This window comes from Vitis riparia, chromosome 13 (assembly GCF_004353265.1).
Source record: "Vitis riparia cultivar Riparia Gloire de Montpellier isolate 1030 chromosome 13, EGFV_Vit.rip_1.0, whole genome shotgun sequence".
NCBI classification, from domain to species: domain Eukaryota; kingdom Viridiplantae; phylum Streptophyta; class Magnoliopsida; order Vitales; family Vitaceae; genus Vitis; species Vitis riparia.
This window is the reverse complement of record NC_048443.1, coordinates 21,694,682-21,715,095: the sequence shown is the minus strand read 5'-3', so window position 1 is coordinate 21,715,095 and position 20,414 is coordinate 21,694,682. Positions and strand designations below refer to the sequence as shown.

The 20,414-nt window shown below is 38.6% G+C and overlaps 3 protein-coding genes across 3 annotated transcripts; 1 reads left to right on the top strand and 2 right to left on the bottom strand.

Annotated features, from left to right (window-relative positions):
* The first annotated feature begins 6,438 nt into the window (after nucleotides 1-6,438).
* LOC117928419 (translation initiation factor IF-2-like) lies at nucleotides 6,439-7,219 on the top strand. The gene is made up of 2 exons (XM_034848306.1): nucleotides 6,439-6,660; nucleotides 6,782-7,219. Exons 1-2 carry the CDS (start codon nucleotides 6,439-6,441, stop codon nucleotides 7,217-7,219), a joined length of 660 nt encoding a protein of 219 aa, XP_034704197.1.
* Nucleotides 7,220-11,705: 4,486 nt separating this feature from the next.
* Nucleotides 11,706-13,584, bottom strand: LOC117928418. Its single transcript, XM_034848305.1, has 4 exons — nucleotides 13,063-13,584; nucleotides 12,903-12,997; nucleotides 12,289-12,762; nucleotides 11,706-11,988 (listed from the first exon to the last, which is right to left on the bottom strand). Exons 1-4 carry the CDS (start codon nucleotides 13,582-13,584, stop codon nucleotides 11,706-11,708), a joined length of 1,374 nt encoding a protein of 457 aa, XP_034704196.1.
* Nucleotides 13,585-14,552: 968 nt separating this feature from the next.
* Nucleotides 14,553-14,930, bottom strand: LOC117928417. The gene has a single exon (XM_034848304.1). The coding sequence runs from the start codon at nucleotides 14,928-14,930 to the stop codon at nucleotides 14,553-14,555; it is 378 nt and encodes a 125-aa protein (XP_034704195.1).
* Between the last annotated feature and the right edge of the window lie 5,484 nt (nucleotides 14,931-20,414).

Below are 20,414 nucleotides of genomic sequence, written 5' to 3'. Positions count from 1 at the left end.
CATACATAAAATACAAGGAAAATTACCCATTAGGGTGGGCTTGGGTGAAAATGACCTAGAAGGATCAATGAATGTGATAAGGCCTATTTTTTTTTTATCAAACCCATTTGCCATTTAATTAAACCTTAAAATTACAATTTTTTTAAGAAAATAATAATTGAAAAAATAGGGAAGAAACATGTTGTTCTAGTGTCCTTCCTGTGAAAGCTTCACTTTCGCATTGTCAAAGAGTTTTCATTGTCAGCGTTGTGTCCTCGATGGCATGCTCAATCTTGTCTACCTGTCTACAATTCCATTGTACCGGTGGCCTCTCCGTCCAAGGCTTCCATTTTGCAACATCATCAGTGTGTCTCCATTTTTTATGTTGTGTATTCGACAACATCTTCAAAGTACTTATCAAATTTACTCACCCCGTTCCCATTATTTTTTACCTAGCACACCCTAATGGGTAATTTTCCCCAAAATATATCTTTCACAAATAGTAAATTAATGGTTTGAAGATAGATTTGTGTATCCATGAATTAAACAACAAAGAAAATTTTCAAATCTAATAATTTTTTTGATAAAATAAATTTAAAAAGTTATTGTTATATAAAATAAATGTCACATTCATATCAATACAATAAATAATATAAAAAAATAGATAAAATTTTGAAAAAAAAAAAAGAAGAAATTCATAATATGCAATCATATGCATGCATTAGTAGAAAACAATTAATGAAAGTGCATTAAAAATAATTTCGTGTACATTAAAAAGAATTAAAAATAAATAAACTTCATACCTACTTGTAATTTTATAATTTTATAGACTCATATTTGTAGTTATCAATATCTTTTAAACTTTTTTCTTGAATTAAGTAATCACCATTAATCTTATCAAAAATAATAACAAGTTCTTATATTGGTGGAAACCTAAAATCCATGGGTAGTGAATTTTTCATCTAGCTCTCTTTCAAATTTTTGAAGTTATAAGCTAGGTAATACACATGCTATATTAAAAAAACAGAATTTTTTAAAGAATTTATGAGCTATTATTTTGGCAACTAGAAAAGATGAAACTATGAGAATATTATATTATAAAAGAATTTATACTCTTTCACATGGTGGAAAGTAAATATATTAATTAAAATTATTTAAATTTCTTTGGATTTATTTTGATTCATTTATTTTAAAAAATTAAAATAGAACTTGCTAATGAAATTATTGAATTTATTGAATACCAAATCCAAACTAATCCCATTACATAAAGATATGCGCATTGGTGGAGCCATCTAGTGCCTAGGGGGCACATGCTCCCCCTAACAAACCAATTATTGTCCCCCCTAATAATAACAACTCTAGATTATTGGGTTAAAGCCTGTATTTATTTCAATGGATGCCCCCCTTCAACTAAACTGTTGGCTCCACCACTACATACGTGAAAATTCTTGTCTCATTATAATTTCTAATCTAAATTACACATAAATTAATAAACCTAGTAAAACAAAAAAGGATAATTGTAAGTATGTTTGATTACAATATAGATATTCCTATCAACATTTAAATGTGTGCATTAGGTGGAAAACCAATTACCAAGCTCATCATGTGAGAAAGAATTGACTGCTCCACTTTGCAAGTTTATCTTTTATATTGGCAACAAATGGCCTATATTATCTTCCGTGACAATGCCATCATTGTAAAGGAATTTAATTTTATAAAATTTCTTGGTCTATCATGTAAGAAAAATTATTAGCTAAAGGTGGCATTTCTTTATATTAGTATTCGGTGGCAAGCCATTATGAGAATATGGGTTTAAATTGATACAAATCTACAAATTAAGTCATAAGTGTTAGATCTCATGTCACTTGAATCCCAATCCACTATAATATGGTCGAGTCAAAAGGCAAATTTGGGTAGTTTACTATTAAATTCTATAATTATAAGAGAATAAATATGAACTCTTTTTTCTTTTTTTAAGTATGAAGTATTCTTATTTCATCATTAATGTATTTTGCAAATGAATTTATTTAACACTTTGTTTTACATGTTGAAAATGTCTTTTTTGAGATATGAAATGGTGCACCAACTAAATATTACTTTCACTTAAGAGGCAAAAAAAAATGTAACCACCTACTCATATAGATATTGTTTGCTTTAAATCCTACGACAACCTACTCTCAATTATATGAATATTGTTTACTCTAAACTCAAAGGGTTTTGATAATTTTAAAATATATCTACATGATAAAGAGAAACTCATATTTTCCTTATCTAAATTGAAAGATTATAATTACCCTTCATGCGATCACTCGTGTCTCACAAGATTGTGAGGTCCAACAAATAAACATTTTTTGTGAGACCAAACAAATTACCCCTCATGTGATCACTCGTGTCCTATAGGATTGCGGGATCAAACAAACAAACATATTTTTGTGGGACCGAACAAATTACCACACTGAGTTAGGAGGCTCACATATCATTTGCAACAACTCGCTTCCTCCCCCTTATGTAGACATTGACCATTCTATCTTCAATAGGTCCTCATGACTTTAAAATGTGTTCACATAGCTAAATATATATATATATATATATATATATATATATATATATATATATATATATATATATATATATTCTTCATTTGAGCACAATGTCCTCATCATGTTTCAAGAATTATAAAGTCAAACAGAAAAATATCTCATACGGGACCAAATAAATTCCCACAAAAAATTGATAATCGATTCTGATAACATTTGCAGTAGTCCACTACTAACAGTGCGTGTCTACATGATTAAAAGATCATCTTTCTATCATATAGGATTGTAGGATAAAAAAAATTGTAGAAATGTTATCCACTCTGATCTCAAAAGGTCCTCACGATTTTAAAACATATTTATATGGTTAAAAGGATATATATATATATATATATACCTTTTTGTCCATCCAATATGAAACATCACAATTAATAATCAAGATCTTAGCAAGGTCATTAATTAGATGAAAATTAATAAAAATTCTAGCACAAAATCCACCCTCAAGATGGGGAAGAGGAAATGATGCAACAACTTGGTCACTTTCAAAAAAAAAAAAAAAAAAAAGAGCCCACTACTCAACAAGATCTTAGGAGGGTTGGTAACTAGATGATAATTAAGGAAAACTACACCACAAACTAAAAGGAAAATGTGCAAAACGTGGCCATCGTATAAGCATCTAATTAAATAAAGCCTTCCGCAATCCTAATTTAGTAAACAAAGTAATTAACCTAGTCAATCTCTCAATCAGTGCTTCCCCTTCATGTATTGAAATTCCAACACTCATTGGACAAGAAACATGGGGTGCCACTAAGGGTTTGTTTGGAAATTTTTTTTTAGAACAATTTTCTATTTTTCAGAAAAAAAAATGCAAAAAACACATTCGCTAATAAAAAAATATTTTTTATTTCCTATTCTTAAAAATAGAAAACACAGTGTTTTCAAATAACATATTTGAGTTATTTTCACTTGTTTTAAAAAATAATTATACAAACATATACAATGATTAAAAATAAAATAAATATAAAAATTATTTTTAAAACATATTTAAAAATATTAAAAATAGATTAAAAACATTTTGGTTTTCAAACAAACTTTTATTCAACAAAAAAAATCAAAGAACAAATTTTAAAAATTACTCTCAAAAACAAATTTTTAGAATTGTTTTAAAAAAACGATTACCAAGTACGTCGTAAAAGACTTTGTCAATGATAATCAAGTGTTATCTCAATAAACAATACATATATGTAGTTAGTGTTAATTAATATAATGCATTCATATAAATATAAATAACCATTATTATGAAAATGGTAATTTACATTATTATGAGAATAGTAAGTTCTCTTAATATGCTCTCGATGATGGTTCTATTTTTCTTTTATAACAAACTTGAAGATATCTGCATATTTTCTTTAACATAAGCAAAAGGTATTTAATTACTATAACTTAGCTACAAGGTTGCAATTTAAATAAGTTGGAAATGATTGTTTAATCTAATTGAAAAATAATCAATTCAGGTATAATTTAATTTGATTTATAATCCAAGCTATTCAATACAAATCCAATTTAGTCTTGTTTTCTTAACTAAGTCTAGATTAAGTTTGGATTGATTAGATTCGATTTGAATTCATTGGGTTGTTTGATTCAATATCTACCTATAATATGTATACCTTTCTAGAAACCAAAAATTGTATGATATAAATATAATTTAAATTTTTTTCTCAAGAATCTAAAAAGAAAATTAATACAAATAAATATTATCATATAAAATAATTTAAATTATAAATGTTTAAAAAAAAATTATTTCTGAGAACAAGAATTGAACTCCATGAGATATAATCTCTCGTTGTTCCTTAATAGCTCAATCGTAGAGCGAGCAACTGTTAACCTACACGTCATAGGTTCAAATCCTACTTGGGGAGATTTGATTCATTCTAAATTAATATATATGTCAATACTTGTATGGATTTGAGTTATCCAAATTTAATATTAATTTCGAATAACCCAACTTAAATATTAAAAATAATTATCCAAATCCTTTTAAAATCGGATTAGATTGAGGTTTCATGTACTAATACACGTGAGTTACATCCCTACGTTAAAAATGTCATTTTCGGACAAGAAATGGTGCAACAATTTGATATTACTAAAGAAAACCACTACATCAAGATCTTAGGAGAGATGTATAATTAACAAAGACTCCACCCCAAACCAAGAGTAAAATGTGTACAAGGTGGCAATCAAATTAGCTTATAAATTGAGTTATAATGCATTCCACAATCCCAATTTAGTTAAACAAATCAATTAACCCAGTCAACCTCTCAATCAATGCTTCCTATAAATATACTCAAATTCCAACACTCATTGGACAACATACACGAGATGCTTATAGTTAATGGTAATTAAATATAATGCATGCGCACTAACATTTGGAGTAGAGAATTTGGGTAGGTGAGCTTGGTGGGGGTGTTTCATGTTTGTGGCCAAGCTTTTTTTAGATTTTCTGAAAGTAGAATGGGTTGAAATGGGAGGTGGGAGGCACCAAGATTTAGGGACAATCCATGGCTCTAGGGTGTTCTTTTAGTAAAGGTTGGGGACTGGTGAGGGATGTGTGGTTTAATAGTCAAACAAGTGGAGAAAATAGCCACTCGTAGTACTGTAGAAAGTAATTTAAAATTTCAATTCAGGATGGTAAAAGGGTGAATATTTTGGAAAACTGATTACCTCCTTCCACCTTAGTCTTGATAAAAATGGATTGGGAGAGATACAATTGAATTAAAATTTCAGTGTGAGATTTTTTTATTTATTGTTTCTTCTAACCTGGATCAAGGATGAGGTGAGTTTAGACAATAGCTCACCCCACCTAGTCCTACTCCATTATTTATATATAAAATTAAATGATTTTTTGTTTTCATATTTCCTTTTTGAACACATATTTATCATAAAAAATAAAATATAAAATTGATGAATAAGTATTTATAGATTATATTTATTAGAATATAGCAACCTACCATACTATGAATTACATTAAAGATAAAAAAATATGTATATCTCATTTTTAAATATAATAATAATAAATAAATAAAAAGAAAATTGAAGGTAGGCATATGTGAAATACTAAATACATGTGATGCGGAAAAACGTACTCTACTTTCATGTGAATGCATGGACACATGAGTCCCATTATTTAGAAAAATTAAAAAAAATCATAATTATAATTTTTTTTTAATCTAAAAGTTAGTTGATTCATACTTCTAATCCCTTCCTTCACACTTTACTTTTATTATGAAAACACAAATAACTTAATACTTAATACCATTGTGTCATATTTAGGGTAAAGTTAAAATAAATTCTATCTAGATTTAAGCCATTTAAATTTTATTTCATAAGGTTAATTTAATGTATCCTTATGTAAAACCTAAAAATATTTATTGAAAAATTATAAAACCTTGTCACCTTATATTTTAATCAATTAATCAATAAGACTATGAGAATTAAATTATATTGAATCATATTTGTATCAATTGCTACACAAGTAGTTGCAAGATGAGGATGAACCAAGAAACATGGATTCATGGAGGGATGGTGGTAAGCCATTCAAGTATGAACACATGGAGAATTGGGATGGGTTTGTTAAAAGACATCCCAAGTCAAAAGTGGAACACAAACCTTATATTTTAGATTAATAGTTGCATGAAAGGCTAATGATTCACCAGTCACCACCATCACCACTAACTCAATTCCCAATTCTCTATTAATTTGCAGAAGAAGCTACTAGAACCTCCATAAACAAAGCGATATATGGAGCTCTAAAATGCCTGTAAATAGGGACACTTCCTACATCTTCCCTCAACACACAAGTAGTAGCTAACTGGTGTGATTACGTCTGATACATATAGAGAGTGATTCTCAACTTTCTTTTCCCATAATGGGGAGTTCTAAGGTGATAGGTTTTGCATTCTTGGTTTTGTTCCTCCTAGATCTCTCCTTTGCTACTAGAATATTGAAGGAATATGGGGCCGATGGAGGTGGCGGAGGAGGTGGTGGTGGAAAGGGTGGCGAGAGCGGTGGTGGTTCCGCTGTCGGAGCTGGTTCAGGCTACGGTTTGGGTAGTGGTTCAAGGTATGGTGGTGCTGATGGGCACGGGTATGTAAGTGGTAAAGGTGGAAGTGGGGGAAGCTAAAGAGGTAGCGGCGGTGGGAGAGGTGGAGCCTTCGGGTCTGGATCAGGCTACGGTTCAGGATATGGATCCGGTTCTGGTTACGGGTTAGGAAGTGGAGGCAAGGAAGGTAGAGGTGGCGGAGGAAGTAGCAGCGGTGGGAGAGGTGGAGCCTCATGGTCTGGATCAGGCTACGGTTCAGGATATGGATCCGGTTCTGGTTACGGATCAGGAACTGGAAGGGGGAAAGGTGACGGCTGCGGTGGTGGTTCCGGTTCTGGTTCAGGGCTTTGTGTTTCTGATCGGGATGGAAATGCAAGTGGCGGAGGCGGAGGTAGCAGTAGCAAAGACGTTAAGGGAGGTGCATCATCTGGGTATGGATCAGGCTATGGTGGAGGAGGGGACGGAGGCGGGGGAGGAGAAGGCGATGGAAGTGAAGTTGGTTCAGGATCCAGATCCGGATCGGGGAGAGGAAGTGGATCGGGATATGGGTCAAGATACGGCGGTGGAGAGAATGGTTCACCCTGAAGTTGAAGAAACGACCAATTAGTTAATAAAGCAGGGTAGGGTTTGTTGATGCCTCACGTCCTGGGGATCCACGCAGCTGCCAAGTGGACACGCGCTTTCAACCAAGAATGAGTTCTGGCTCAGTCGACCCTGCAAAAGATGTCCGGACAGGATGTCCAGACACACCCTCCGATGGTTTCGTTAGTCATGGCTTTAGAGATCAAGCTATTGCCATTTTTCTAGGATATTAGGCTTACCTTCTTCTTTGTGTGAAGGCTCTTTCATATAGTGTTAGAAGCTCTGCTCCCATCTTTAATGGTGGGAAGACTTTTTGGCTTGTCCTGATGTCCTCAAGGTGGTGGCAGAGTCATCATCACCTTGAGGCGGCTGTCAGAGATCGTGGGAGGTGACCTGTCATCGCTCCTATCCTTTCACTCTACAGGCGGTGGAACGTGGACTGTGACAGGCTGTCTGGGATGACTCAGCAAGGCTTGCTCCTTACAATCAATGATCCGGACAATAGACCCGGATAGGATAGCGCATCACCCGGGTATGATATTTGAGAGTGTCGTGTGCCCCCCTCCCCCCCGGGGGACCTGGATAGAGGTGCGCACCACGTGTCCTCTTGGGGGGTGCCGCTAGGGTTGATCCGGATAGAGGTGCGCACCACGTGTCATCGAGGGAGGGGTCCCTACAATGTCCCCCTTTTAACCTGTCGATTTTGCCCAGGCAGAATGGGCGGGTTAAAAAATGATGGTTTTGAAACTTAAGTTGTTTTTTTGCACTTATTAGGCCACGTGGCGATACAGAGGCAAAAAGAAAGAAGGGTCTTTATGACGAGCCCGCCGTCCTTGGGAATTCCCAGGCAGCATGTCTTTTCAATAACGGCACGGCTGAGCGTTTGGAATACCGAGGGGTTGTCTCTCTTTAAATAGTAGACCGAGCCCCCTACGCCTGCATTTCTTCATTCTGCATTTCTGCTGGTAGTGCTTTCTCTTCGGCTTTCTGCATATCTTCGCCTTTAAGTGAAGTTCTAGGGCTTCTGTTAGCAACATTCGTGTCGTGAGGGTGACTGCATCGTGGGCTTCATCTCCGTTTTGCCAGTTTGCACTAGGTACGTTCTCTATTCCTGCCTTCTCCCCGTTATGTTTGTTTTTTTATTGTTTCTGGCTTGTTGGGTAAGCTACTTGTGACTGGGGGTCAGTACTGGTGTTTAGGGGTTTTTCGAGGGGTTTTGGTTTCGTTTTGGGTGCATTAGGGTTCTTGTTGCCCTCCTGCACCTTTTGCGGGTGACTGATTTTACTTTGGGGTAAAGCCAAGGGTTAGGATGGGGATGTTGGGTATCTTAGGTTTTCTAGGCGTTTTTGCTGTTAGGACTGTGGACCCGGGTCCTTGTTTTTTACTGTTGGCATCCCATCATGCAGGTTCCGTTTCAGCCCCACGCTTTAAAATGCTTGCGAAAAAGGACGTAGCTTCGTCCAGTGCGGCCGAGCAGAGCAGAAAAAACGCGTCTGGGGTGGTCTATGCGGAAAAGCCTGTTAACAAGCTGAACGTGAGGCAATTTTGTGAACGCTTCTGCATTCCGAATGGCGTGTCTGTTCAGCTTGTGGACGGAGATGTCGTATCCACCAAGAAATTTGCGGACAACGTTATCTATTTCTCCAATGAGCAATTCAATGCGGGACTCTGGTTCCCTCTCCCATCCTTGTTCAAAGAGTTTCTTCACTTCACCCAAATCCCTCCAACCTACATCCATCCCAACATAGTCCGGGTGCTGATGGGGTGCAGCATTCTGAGCATGCTGTTTAACTTGGATCTTTTGCTGTTTGAGGTCCTTTTCATCTATTCCATCAAGAAGGGGAAGACTGACATCTTCAACCTGGTTGTCTATATGTCGCCCCTCCAATTGGTGACTCATCTTCCAGATTCGACGAATGAGGAAGCCAAGGGGCATGTATTAGTCAAGGGTGTCTGGGCTGGACTGTCACAGCATCCGGAGAGAGCATTTTTCCCAAACCGTTCACTGGCGCTCCCGGGTAGGGCAGCTTGTGGGGTTTGTCCAGCGTTTGCTTGTTGTTCTCTTAATTTAGTATTATCAGATGGCTAACGTCTTTGGTTGTTGACAACGCAGGTACGTCCAAGAGGGGTCTCTTGGTCGAGTGGGTGTAAAAAGTGTGTTTCGATCGCTTGAACAAGTTATTCAAGATCACTGCAGCTGAGAGGCATTACCAGACGCTGCTCACTGCCCGAAACCTGTTGGCAATTGTCTGAGAGCCTCAGTCGTATGTCACCAACATTCTCCTTAGGCGGTTGCCAAAACGGGTAGTGCCTAGGGAGCATTTTGTTTTGAAATACTTGCATTTTTACGAAAGGGCTCGTGAGGCTAACACAAAGGCGCGCCAAGAGCGCCTTAACCCGTGAGAGGAGAAGAGGTAGGAGGGGACCTTAAGGAAAGCACCTGGCAAGAAGGGGCACGACTCTTCTCCAACGACTCGTCCCCCAGCCACAAAGGAAAAGAATAAGAAAAAGAAGACGAAAAAGACACTTGCGCAGGTGCTCCGGATTGCGGCCCCCACTCTTGAGGCTTTGTCCTCGTCTTGTAGGTTCGGGCCCAGCCGGCCGGACCACACTATTCGAGAGTCTGAGGAGGCTGGGGAACCTGAGACCACCTCCAGTTCCCTTCAGCTTGTAATCTTCCATCAGGGGCCTAGCTTTCCCCAGCCTGAACCGGAGTCTGCTGGCTTGCAGGTCGTGGACGAGCCAGAGGAAATGAAAAGCACAAGTGACCTTAGGGCGAGGCTTATGCAAAAACATGGCAAACGGTTGTATGTCCCCATCGACCTTGGGCCTTCCCCAGCTAAGAAAGTCTGCTCGGATCAGGGTGGGAAGGACCCAACGCCAGAGGTTCCGGCGTCAACTGCGACCCGTCCGGACGAGGATGGTCCTAGCGCAAGTTTCGCGGCTCCCCCGGATTTCGCAGGGTCTAGCGTGGCGGTCATGGTTCAGGCCGACGCTCCGGGGCCTAACTCCCCTGCTGTGGTAGACACCCCTATGTCAAAGGGGGTTCTAGACAAGAAGAGCAGTGATGCTGAAACAGTTCCTCCAAGCTGGGAGGAACTGATAAAGATGTTGAAGGGGTGCCATGCTTCACAGACACAGAGGCGCGGCTCCCTTTTGGTACTTCTGAGTCCGACGTGCCCTACACTCAACCCCTGCAAGAATGGACGATCCCAGAAACTGCAGAAGTGGTAAATACTTCTTTGCTGTTTTTCTCTTATTTTTTAGCAGTTACCACTTTTCTATTGTAACATTGCCTGTTGTTTTGCCCAGGTCATAGCCAGCATCCGCCACATGATGTGCACACATGAGCAACTTTTCAAGCGGCTGAAGGTGGCGGAGGCCATGCACGCCTTTATCTCCTAGCATTCAGGTGGCATCGAGGAGCTGCGCGCCCAATTGGAGAAGGTTGAGGCTGAGCTGGCCACTGCCCAAAAATCTGTGGCGGATGGGTCGGAGCAGCTGTGCCGGGTCGAGGGGGAGAAGGAGGTTATCCGGGTTGAGGCTGATATTTTAAAGAAAGAAAAAGAAGTCTTGGAAAGCCAAGTCAATGAAGTTGGGCAGGAAAACCTTCAATTGAAAAGAGAGACGGAGGAACTTCAGGTTAGCCTCGCCGCCCAGAAAAAAGAGTCAGAGGATTTACGGGCGGGTATAGCAGCTCAAAAGGAAGAGATGAAGGCTAGGTTTTCCGCACAAAAGAAGGAGATGGAGGGAGAATACCAGCAACAGGCGGACGAGATGTACTTCTTCAGCTACCACTGCTGCATGAAGAAGCACGGAATTATGCATGATATTCCTTCTTTCCCTTCTAATGAGGAGGATGCAGCACTTGGGGGTCTGTCCAGCTGAGATTTCCTTTTGTGTAGACTTTATAATTTTTCCTTTGTTTTGTTGCGTATGAGGTAGCTATCTTTGTAAAGACACTTTATTTCTTATCTTACAGATACATTACATTTTCTTTGTCTCTTTTGCTTACTCTTCATTTCCTTTCATTGATAATACTGCTTAAGATTGGATACATTCCATGGACGGAGCAACGGGGTTCCGTCTAGCTTCTGTAGATGATAGGCTCCGCTTTCACTTGTCTTGGATACTATGTAGGGGTCTTCCCAATTGGCTTGGAATTTTCCTACTCCCGTTTCAGCAATGTTTTCGAAAACCATTCTGAGGACCAGCGTTCCACTTTTGAAGCTCATGGGTCTTGCCTTGTGGTCATAGTGAGCGGTTGCCCTTTGTTGATAGTCGACCATCCGAATGGATGCACTCTCTCTCACTTCGTCCACCCAATCCAAATTTCTTCCTAGTTCCACATTTGCATCACCCTGTCGTCCTGTCTTAGTCCAAATAGTGGGTAGCCTTATTTCTGTAGGAATGACCGCATCCATACCATATGCAAGTGTAAAAGGAGTATTTCCTATCGGCCGTCCGGGTGTAGTTCGATAAGCCCATAGGACGCCGGTTAACTCCTCTACCTACTTCCCTTTGGTTTGCTCGAGCCTCTTCTTTAAGACAGTTATTAGGGTTTTGTTTGTGGCCTCTACTTGTCCATTGCTTTGAGGATAACGCGGTGTGGCGTATAAATTCCGGATGTTGAGTTCCGAACAAAAATTCCGGAAAGTGATGCTATCAAACTGTGGGTCGTTGTCAGCTATAATGGTTTGAGGGATTCCAAAGTGGCAGATGATGTTTTTCCATACGAACTTGGTGACGTCTTTGTCTTTGATGCTAGCGTATACTTCAGCTTCCACCCATTTACTGAAATAATTTGTGACGACAAGTATGAATTTCTTCTGGGTAGCTGCAACTGGTAGGGGTCCTACTATGTCTATCCCCCATTGCGCGAAGGGTTAGGGGTTAGAAATCGATTTTAATGTCTCTAATGGCATATGTGGTATGGGTGCATGCCTCTGGCATTTGTCACACCTTTTGACATGAGTTGTCGCATCTTTCTTCATCGTTGACCAATAATATCCTTGCGAGTGTGCCCGATGCGCTAGAGATCGACCTCCGGAATGACTGTCGCACACCCCCTCAAGTAACTCAGCTAACACGTACCTGGCTTTTGAGTGGTTTAGGCACCTGAGATAGGGGCCTATGAAGGACCGCTTGTAAAGGTGCCCCCCGATCAGGGTGAAACGGGTGGCTTGTACCCGAGCCTTATGTGCTTGCCTGGGCTCTTCGGGCAAAGTGCCCGTCTGGAGATACTTTATTATGGCCTCCGTCCACTGTTGGTCATCTACTTGGCTTGCCTCAATGGTATTGCAAGTGGAGGCCTCTGTAACGGAGGGGTTGGCTTGCACATTAATGGGCAATAATATGGCTTCTTTGATGGGGAGAGAAGCAGCTATCCCTGCCAGGGCGTCGGCACACCCATTTTTAGTTCGTTTAATTTTTTCGACTGTCCATTCAGCAAACTGTTGCAGGGTGTCTCTTACTTTAGTCAGATATCGCGCCATGCGCTCATCCTTAGCTTCGTATTCCTTTTGGACGTGTCTTACCACGAGTTGGGAATCACTGTAGACTCGGAGCCTGGAGACAGACAGGGCCAAGGCAAGATCCAACCCGGATAGGATGGCCTCATATTCTGCTTCGTTGTTAGATGATGGAAATCCCAGTCAGATAGCTTGCTCCAGCTGTTCTCCTGCTGGGGATTGCAGTAGGAGCCCTACTCCGGATCCTGATGACCGAGAGGCTCCATCAACCCGCAAAGTCCACCACTCTTCTCCACATGGTTCCTTGTGTTGGACAAGTCTTTGGGAGTATTCTAGCACAAAGTCAGCCATTACCTGCCCTTTCATGGACAATCTGGATTGGTATTCAATTCCATACTCGCTCAACTCTATGGCCCATTGAAGCATTCTTCCGATCAGGTTCGGCTTGTGTAGGATGTTGCGAAAGGGCTGATCGGTGAGCACGACCACCGGGTGGGATGAAGTAAGGGCGGAGCTTTTGGGCAGCACTTCGAATGGCCAAAGTCGTTTGCTCCATCTTTGAGTACCTTGTTTCTACGTCAGCCAATGCTCTGCTGACATAATAAACAGGTTTCTGCTCCTTGTGCGAGGGGCGGCAAAATAAAACAACGCTAATTGCCCACTCCGATACAACCAGATACATATACAATTTTTCTCCAGGGAGAGGGCTACTTAGAATGGGTTGTTGCATGAGGTAGTGTTTGATTTTTTCGAAAGTGCTCTGACAGCTGTCCGTCCACCCGTTCGCACCGGCTTTTCGTATTGCCAAGAAGAAGGGTCGCAGTTCATCAGTGAAGCGGGTTATGAAGTGCCCTAGTGCGACGAGTTTGCCTGTGAGGCGCTGTAACTCCTTTCTGCTCCTGGGGAGTAGTGTTTCCATGAATGCCTTAACTTGATCCGAGCTAACCTCCCTCTTTGGCTAACCATGAACCCCAGGAATTTTCCAGCACTTACGCCGAAAGCGCATTTAGATGGATTCAGTTTCATGTCATACTTCCTTAAGAGGTGGAAGACTTCTTGCAAGTGGAGGGCGTGTTCCTCTCGGGTTTTGCTCTTAACCACGATATCGTCAACATATACTTCCACTGTGCAGCCGACTAGAGGTTTGAAGATTTTTGTCATCAGTCTCTAATAGGTGGCGCCAGCGTTTTTGAGTCCGAATAGCATGACTTTGTAGCAATAAAGACCATGCGGCGTTATGAAGGCTGTCTTTTCTTCGTCGGCCGGGGCCATGGGGATTTGGTGGTATCCAGATAAGGCATCCAAGAAGGAGAGCATTCCTTGTCCGGCGGTGGAGTCTACAATTTGGTCTATCCGCGGCAAAGGGAAACTGTCTTTTGGGCATGCATTTTTTAGGTTGGTGTAATCGACGCACACCCGTCATTTCCCTTCCTTTTTGGGGACCACTGCTACATTTGCCAACCAGTCTGAATACTCCACTTCTCTAATAAATCCGGCTTCCAGCAATTTGTCAATCTCATCCCTGATAATTTTTTGTTTGTCTGGGTGAAAACGTCTAACCCTCTGTCGGACAGGTCTTGTTATTGGCAAGACGTTAAGCCTATGAGAGACGATGGAGGGGTGAATTCCCTTCATATCAAAATGCGCCCACGCAAAGATGTCATGGCTTTGTTGGAGGGTGTCTTGGATGTTCCGGGTCTCTTCAGGTGTCAAGAGGGAACTGATATATGTGAGGTGAGTACTTTCTTCCAAAATCTGGATCGTTCACAAGGGATTCGCTATCGGGGGATCTTTGTTCGCCGGACTTAGTAATTGCTATTGGTCAAGTGCGTTGGTGGGTTCAGGGAGGGGCTTATCCTCTTGACTAGTCCCTACTTCTCGCGCTATCTAATAGCATTGGCGAGCGGCCAACTGGCTGTCGTATAGGTCGATTTGTCCATCTTCAGTGAGAAAGCTTACCATTTGATGGTACGTAAAGGGGATGGCTTTCATATAGTGCAGCCATGTGCACCCCAAGATAACATTGAAGGGTGATAAATCTTGTACCACAAAAAATTGTACGTTGAAAGTGACTGAGCCTGCTTGGATCGGCAGCACAATGTCTCCCAATGAGGTAGTCGCCGCTCCGTTGAATCCGGACAAGATTCGCCCAGGGTTTTCAAGGCCGGATAGATCGCATCCCCTATGACTAATCACCGATGCTTGTAAAAGATCGGTCGAGCTGCCCGGGTCGACTAGGATGCGTCTCACATCAAAGTCTCCCATCCCCAGGGTTAGGATGAGGGCGTCACGGTGTGGTTGTAATATCCATGTGGGGTCTACCGGGGGGAAAATGATTGTCTCATCTATGGGTCAGGGGCCCCTACAAGTTATCCCAGTGCGTATGGAGTTGATGTGCTCACGCACTGATGCTGCGCGCAACAGCCTCTATCTCTTTCGTTTGGAGTCGTACTCCTCATCCAATGGCCCTCTGTGGATATAGTTTATAATGGCTTTGGGGGCAGCTGGGATTCTGGGGGTCCCGGAGTCGCGATTTCGGGAGGTGTCTCTATCTCTGGCATCTAAGCGGAGGTATTGTCTCAAATGTCCCGCCTTTATGAGCTTTTCCACCAAATAATGGAGGCTCCTGCACGTCTCCGTAGTGTGACCATGCTCCTTATGGTAGGCACACTTCTTGCTGTGATCCTTTTTGGAGGGGTCCGCTCTGAAGGGTCCAGGCCACCTGAAGCCAAACAGGTCTTGGATCCGAGGGAGGAGTTTCTCGTAGGATATGGAAAGGGGTGTGAGGGGTGGCAGCTCTAGGCGGCTTTGCTCTTCCTACCTTCGACTGGAGGGTTGCGGCCTGTCCGGAAGTTTGGAACTTCTTTCCGCATCGCTCCTAGATGTTTGTTCGGCAACCAAAATTTGATGGGTGGCCGCACGCACGTCATTTTCCAGCATTGAGTATTTGCTTGCGTGTCGAAACAAGTCTTCCATTGTCGTAGGAGGCATCTTAGCGAGTGACTCGAAGAATGGGGTGTCTGGACAAATGCTTCGTTTGAAGATCTGAAGGATAGCATCCATGCTGTAAGCCTATACTTGTAACACAACTTGACCAAACCGCTTCACGAACTCTCTTAAAGACTCATTCTCCTGCATTTTTATGTTCTACAGAGTGTTGATATTCTGTTTATGCCGAGCGTAGCATAAGTATTGTCCCACAAAAGCTTCCGACAGGTCCCTGAAGTTATCAACAGAGTTAGGGGGTACGTTGTGAAACCATGAGAGAGCCTGCCTTTGTAGGCTGGCGGGGAATACTTTGCACAGCAGCGCATCGTTTCCTATATCAAGAGTCATGAGCTGTCGATAATGCATGATATGGTTGAAGGGGTCGCTAGACAAATCATACGTGGAAAATTTAGGCACGAGAAATCCCCTTGGGGGGTCGTAATGAATAATATGCGAGCAAAAAGGCGTGGAGAGCATGTCGTCCAACCTTTTGCTGATGGAGCCAGTGGGTGGCTCGTTTGGGGGGTTTATTCCAGCTTGTCGTGTCGTTTGGTGCGGGAGAACGTTCTGCACCATGGGTATGACTAGGAGGTCAAGGTGCGTTCCCCAGGTTGTGGCTACTGGCGGCCTTGTCTTCCTAGGCTCCTATGGGCCTAGCCTCGCGCGCATCGCTTCCGACAACTAGGGTCTTTTGTCGCGCTGTCTTTTTTATGAGACGAGTAGAGTCTGAGCTTTCATCTTGGGGAGCTTTCATCTGGATAGAGGTGCGCGCCACGTGTCCTCTTGGGGGGTGCGGCTAGGGCTGATCCAGATAGAGGTGCGCGCCACGTGTCATCGAGGGAGGGGTCCCTACAGGGTTGACGAGTGTAATTAAATTACCATCATACTTTATTAATTTTCACTTACAATTTAAATGAAATATTTGGCATTGATATGATATTAATGAGAATTCAAACTCTCAATGAGAGAGGAGGAAATAATAAAAAAAAAACTGAAAATGGGTTGGAGTGGTATTAATTAATTTTCATATCTACTCATAAATTAATTAATAATAACCACTTATGAATAAATTCATAAGTGCTTGTTTCAATATAAATTCTATATGAATTTACATTATATCTTTAAAATCAGTTTTAGAATTTCTAAAATTTGAGCTCAGTGAAAATATTTTCAAGAATGAAAAAAAATAGTTTTTTAGAATTTTTTTTTTTAATTTTTTTAAATAAAAGTTTGTTTGAGAATTTTTAAAGTTTTCTATTTGCTTTCTATGTTTTTAGATTAAAATTTATATATAATATTTTATTTTTAATTATCATTCATATTTGTTTCATTATTTTTTTTTTAAACTAAAAATTTATTATTTTTTGTTTCTTACTTGTTCTTTTCTCAAAAATAGTGAACCTTAATTTTCTATTTAAAAAAAAAAAAAAAAAAAAAAAAAAAAAAACAAGAAATAACACTCATGTTATTATATAGATGTGAAGATCAGTTTTTGTACTCTAGATTTAAATCCACAAAGTTAACTAATTTATAAAAGAAAAATAACAAATAAAGAATAGAAAATGTTTGCTCTATTTTATGATCACTTTGATCAACATTTTAATAATATATCTTGAATACCGTTTTTACATTCAATTATCATTTATTATATAGTAGAAAATGAAAAATGTGAAGGTATATGTAGCATCTTTAAAATAAAATAAATAAATAATTGAGAAAATAAAGGTTAATCTTAAATGAGAAAAACACCCAAGTGGAGGGTGATTTGGGTTTTTTAAAAATTCTTTTTAAACACAACAAATTCAAGTACAAGAAAAGTAAATAAAAAGAGACAAAGTTAGAGAAATCAAACTCATATTTTAAAGTGGTTCGGCACTTCGTTACCTACGTCCACTCTCCCTAAGCTCCTAACCGAGTGAGGGTTCCACTAACTTGAAGTTTCAACCAAGCTTCTAATCACCTATACACTTAGATTCCGGCTCCAATGGGCTCTTATACAATCTCTTCAAAATTCAACTCACTTAAAGGCTTTAACACTCAATTAACAAGAATGAACTTCTCCCAACCTATCTCAATAAATACAAATCAAAACTAGGATGAATCACAAAGGTGCACTAAAGGATATGCAAGTGAAGATTTAATACACCAAGAAGGAAATGAGAGTTTTTAAGGCAAGAACAAGTGGGTAGACAAATAAATGTAGGTGTTCTCTTACACATAAATGAAATGGAGCTCTTTATTTATAGGTTTCTAAACTCGGGAGCTAAGAAAATCAAAAAGTAGCCTCAACCGGTCGAGTTGGGGGTTGATCGGTTCACTAGCCGTTGGAGCATTTAATGCTTTGGCATGTTACCGTTACTTCAACAGGACCTCGATCAGAAGTCGACCGGGAAGGGAATTGCCTCGATCGAGAAGGAAAGGCTACTAAAAAAAAAGAGTGTTTTTGCACTTCTCGACCGAACCCCGACTGGGCAAAGGGAACTGATCGACCAATACCCTAACCAGTTGAGCCGATTGGCTAATGCCTCGACCGGTTCACCATTTTGGGCCCAAAAACCTATCTTTTTATGTTCTTTTCTCTTCTAACACTTAGGCAAGGTCTTTAGGTAAATTAATATGTCAATTTTGAAACAATTTGCCTAAGGTACATTTGATAAAACTCGGGTTTTAATGAAATAGTAACTTTAAATAATAAACCGAGTTTTTCAAAGATGCATGAAATGCTATGTAAAACCTAAGTGCACCTATGCATTCATCTTACATTTGTTTCCTATTATTGAAGGTCTTCCAAACGTCTTGATCTTGCATCCATTAGGTCATTGATGAATTTTCAAATTAAGGTCTGAGATTCTTTACAATTCAAACCAATTAGTAATTTAATCATGGTTTGTTATCATCAAAACCTAATTAGAAGAATCCTTGGGCTAACAATAATAATAATAATAATAATAATAATAATAAGATGACTAAATTATCTAACAAAGTGGCCAACACTGGTAGGAGTAGAGTTTAGTAGTCACCAAAGATAAATTAAATCTTCAAACTAAAAAATTACTAAAATTTTTCAAAAACTTAATTTTTATAAAATAAAAGAATGAGAAGAAGAATGAGAAAAAACAAAAAAGAATAAAAGGAATGCTAAGAAAAAATAGAATTGTTATTTCATTAGTAGATCTCCTTCTTTCATGTGAGAATGGAATACAACATGCAAGTGATTTTTTTTTTTAATTACTTTATAATGGGATTGGTAATTTTAGGCCTATGGGCAACATTTTTTTTTTTTTTTACCATCCCATCCTAAATAAACACAAAACATAATAATTACCTTGTGGGGTAAAATTATTGTTTTTATGATCACTTACAAATATTGATGTCATTAATTTAATGTGACAAAAATTAAACTTTCTTTTGCCACTTAACATTATCATAATCAAGAATTTTGTGGTTATTACTTAATTAATCAAATGTTACTTTAGTATGACATCAAAAAGTATCAAAATCAATGATAAACAAATATAAGTAGTGTTTCTAAATACTACTTTATAAAAATTAATTTATACAAGTTGTTCACAGTGACAAAGCTAACATTTAAGTTTAGAAGAGGCAACCTCTAGCAAATCATGGGCCTTAGTCTAATGGTTCAAGGAATATTCTAGTTAAGGGGCAATCCATGCTCATGGGTTCAAGTCCTTTTGCAAATAAATGTGAGAACAATGTGATAATACCGCTATAACAAAAATATATCTCCATAACCGGATATATCTCTAATAAATACATCTCTCTAATAGATAAATCTATCATCTCTCTCATAGATAAATCTCATAATATCATAATATATAACTAGATAAAGATAATATGAGATAAGTAACCATTTGTTTTTGGTTTAAATCTAAAACCTATTAATTTGAGTTTATATTAGGTCTTAAGTCTAATTTGTTTTTAAAATTAATTCAAATCAAATTGGATTTGATATAAAAAAGATATTAAATATATTTAGAATTAATTTAATCATAATATAAAATAATGAATTACTTTAATAGAATCTAACATAAAAAAATTATCAAATATTAAAAAATTATATATAAGTTTTAGAATGCTAATTTGGTTCAGTTTATATCAATTATGAGACAAGAAAATTGAAAACCAAGTTGACAAAATCGATTTTTAAAATTCTCAAATCGAATTCACCTTTTTTATTATTGAAAACCAAATCAATAAGGTTAGTTTTGGTTTATTTGGATCGGATTTTTGGTTTTTTGGGTTTTGCTTAGACCACTAGCTACAATCATTTTCAACAATGAAATTTTAATTAAGCTTTAAAACACATATCTTATCTCAACAATCATCCCATAAAATTTCAAAGCAAATATAAAGACCAAATTAGTTGGATATGATATAGATGAAATAATATATCTTATCTCATCTTCAAGCAAAAATGGAATGGGTTAAGATGTCATATGGATTATAAATTTATTCTTTTCTTTTCTTTTTTTGTATTGCTCATTTTTTTAAATAAATTTTTTACTAAAAAAATTAAATTTATAATTCACAAAAGAAAAGAATTCTAAAAAAATATGTATAAAATACAACATAAAATAGTATTAAATATGTATTTAATACACACTCACACACACACACACACACACATATATATATATATATATATAATAAAGAAATAAAAAATAAAAATAATAGTTACTTCTAGATGGTTAAATTTGATTAAAAAAAATGTAGGATTTAAAAAAAATATTACTATTCTAA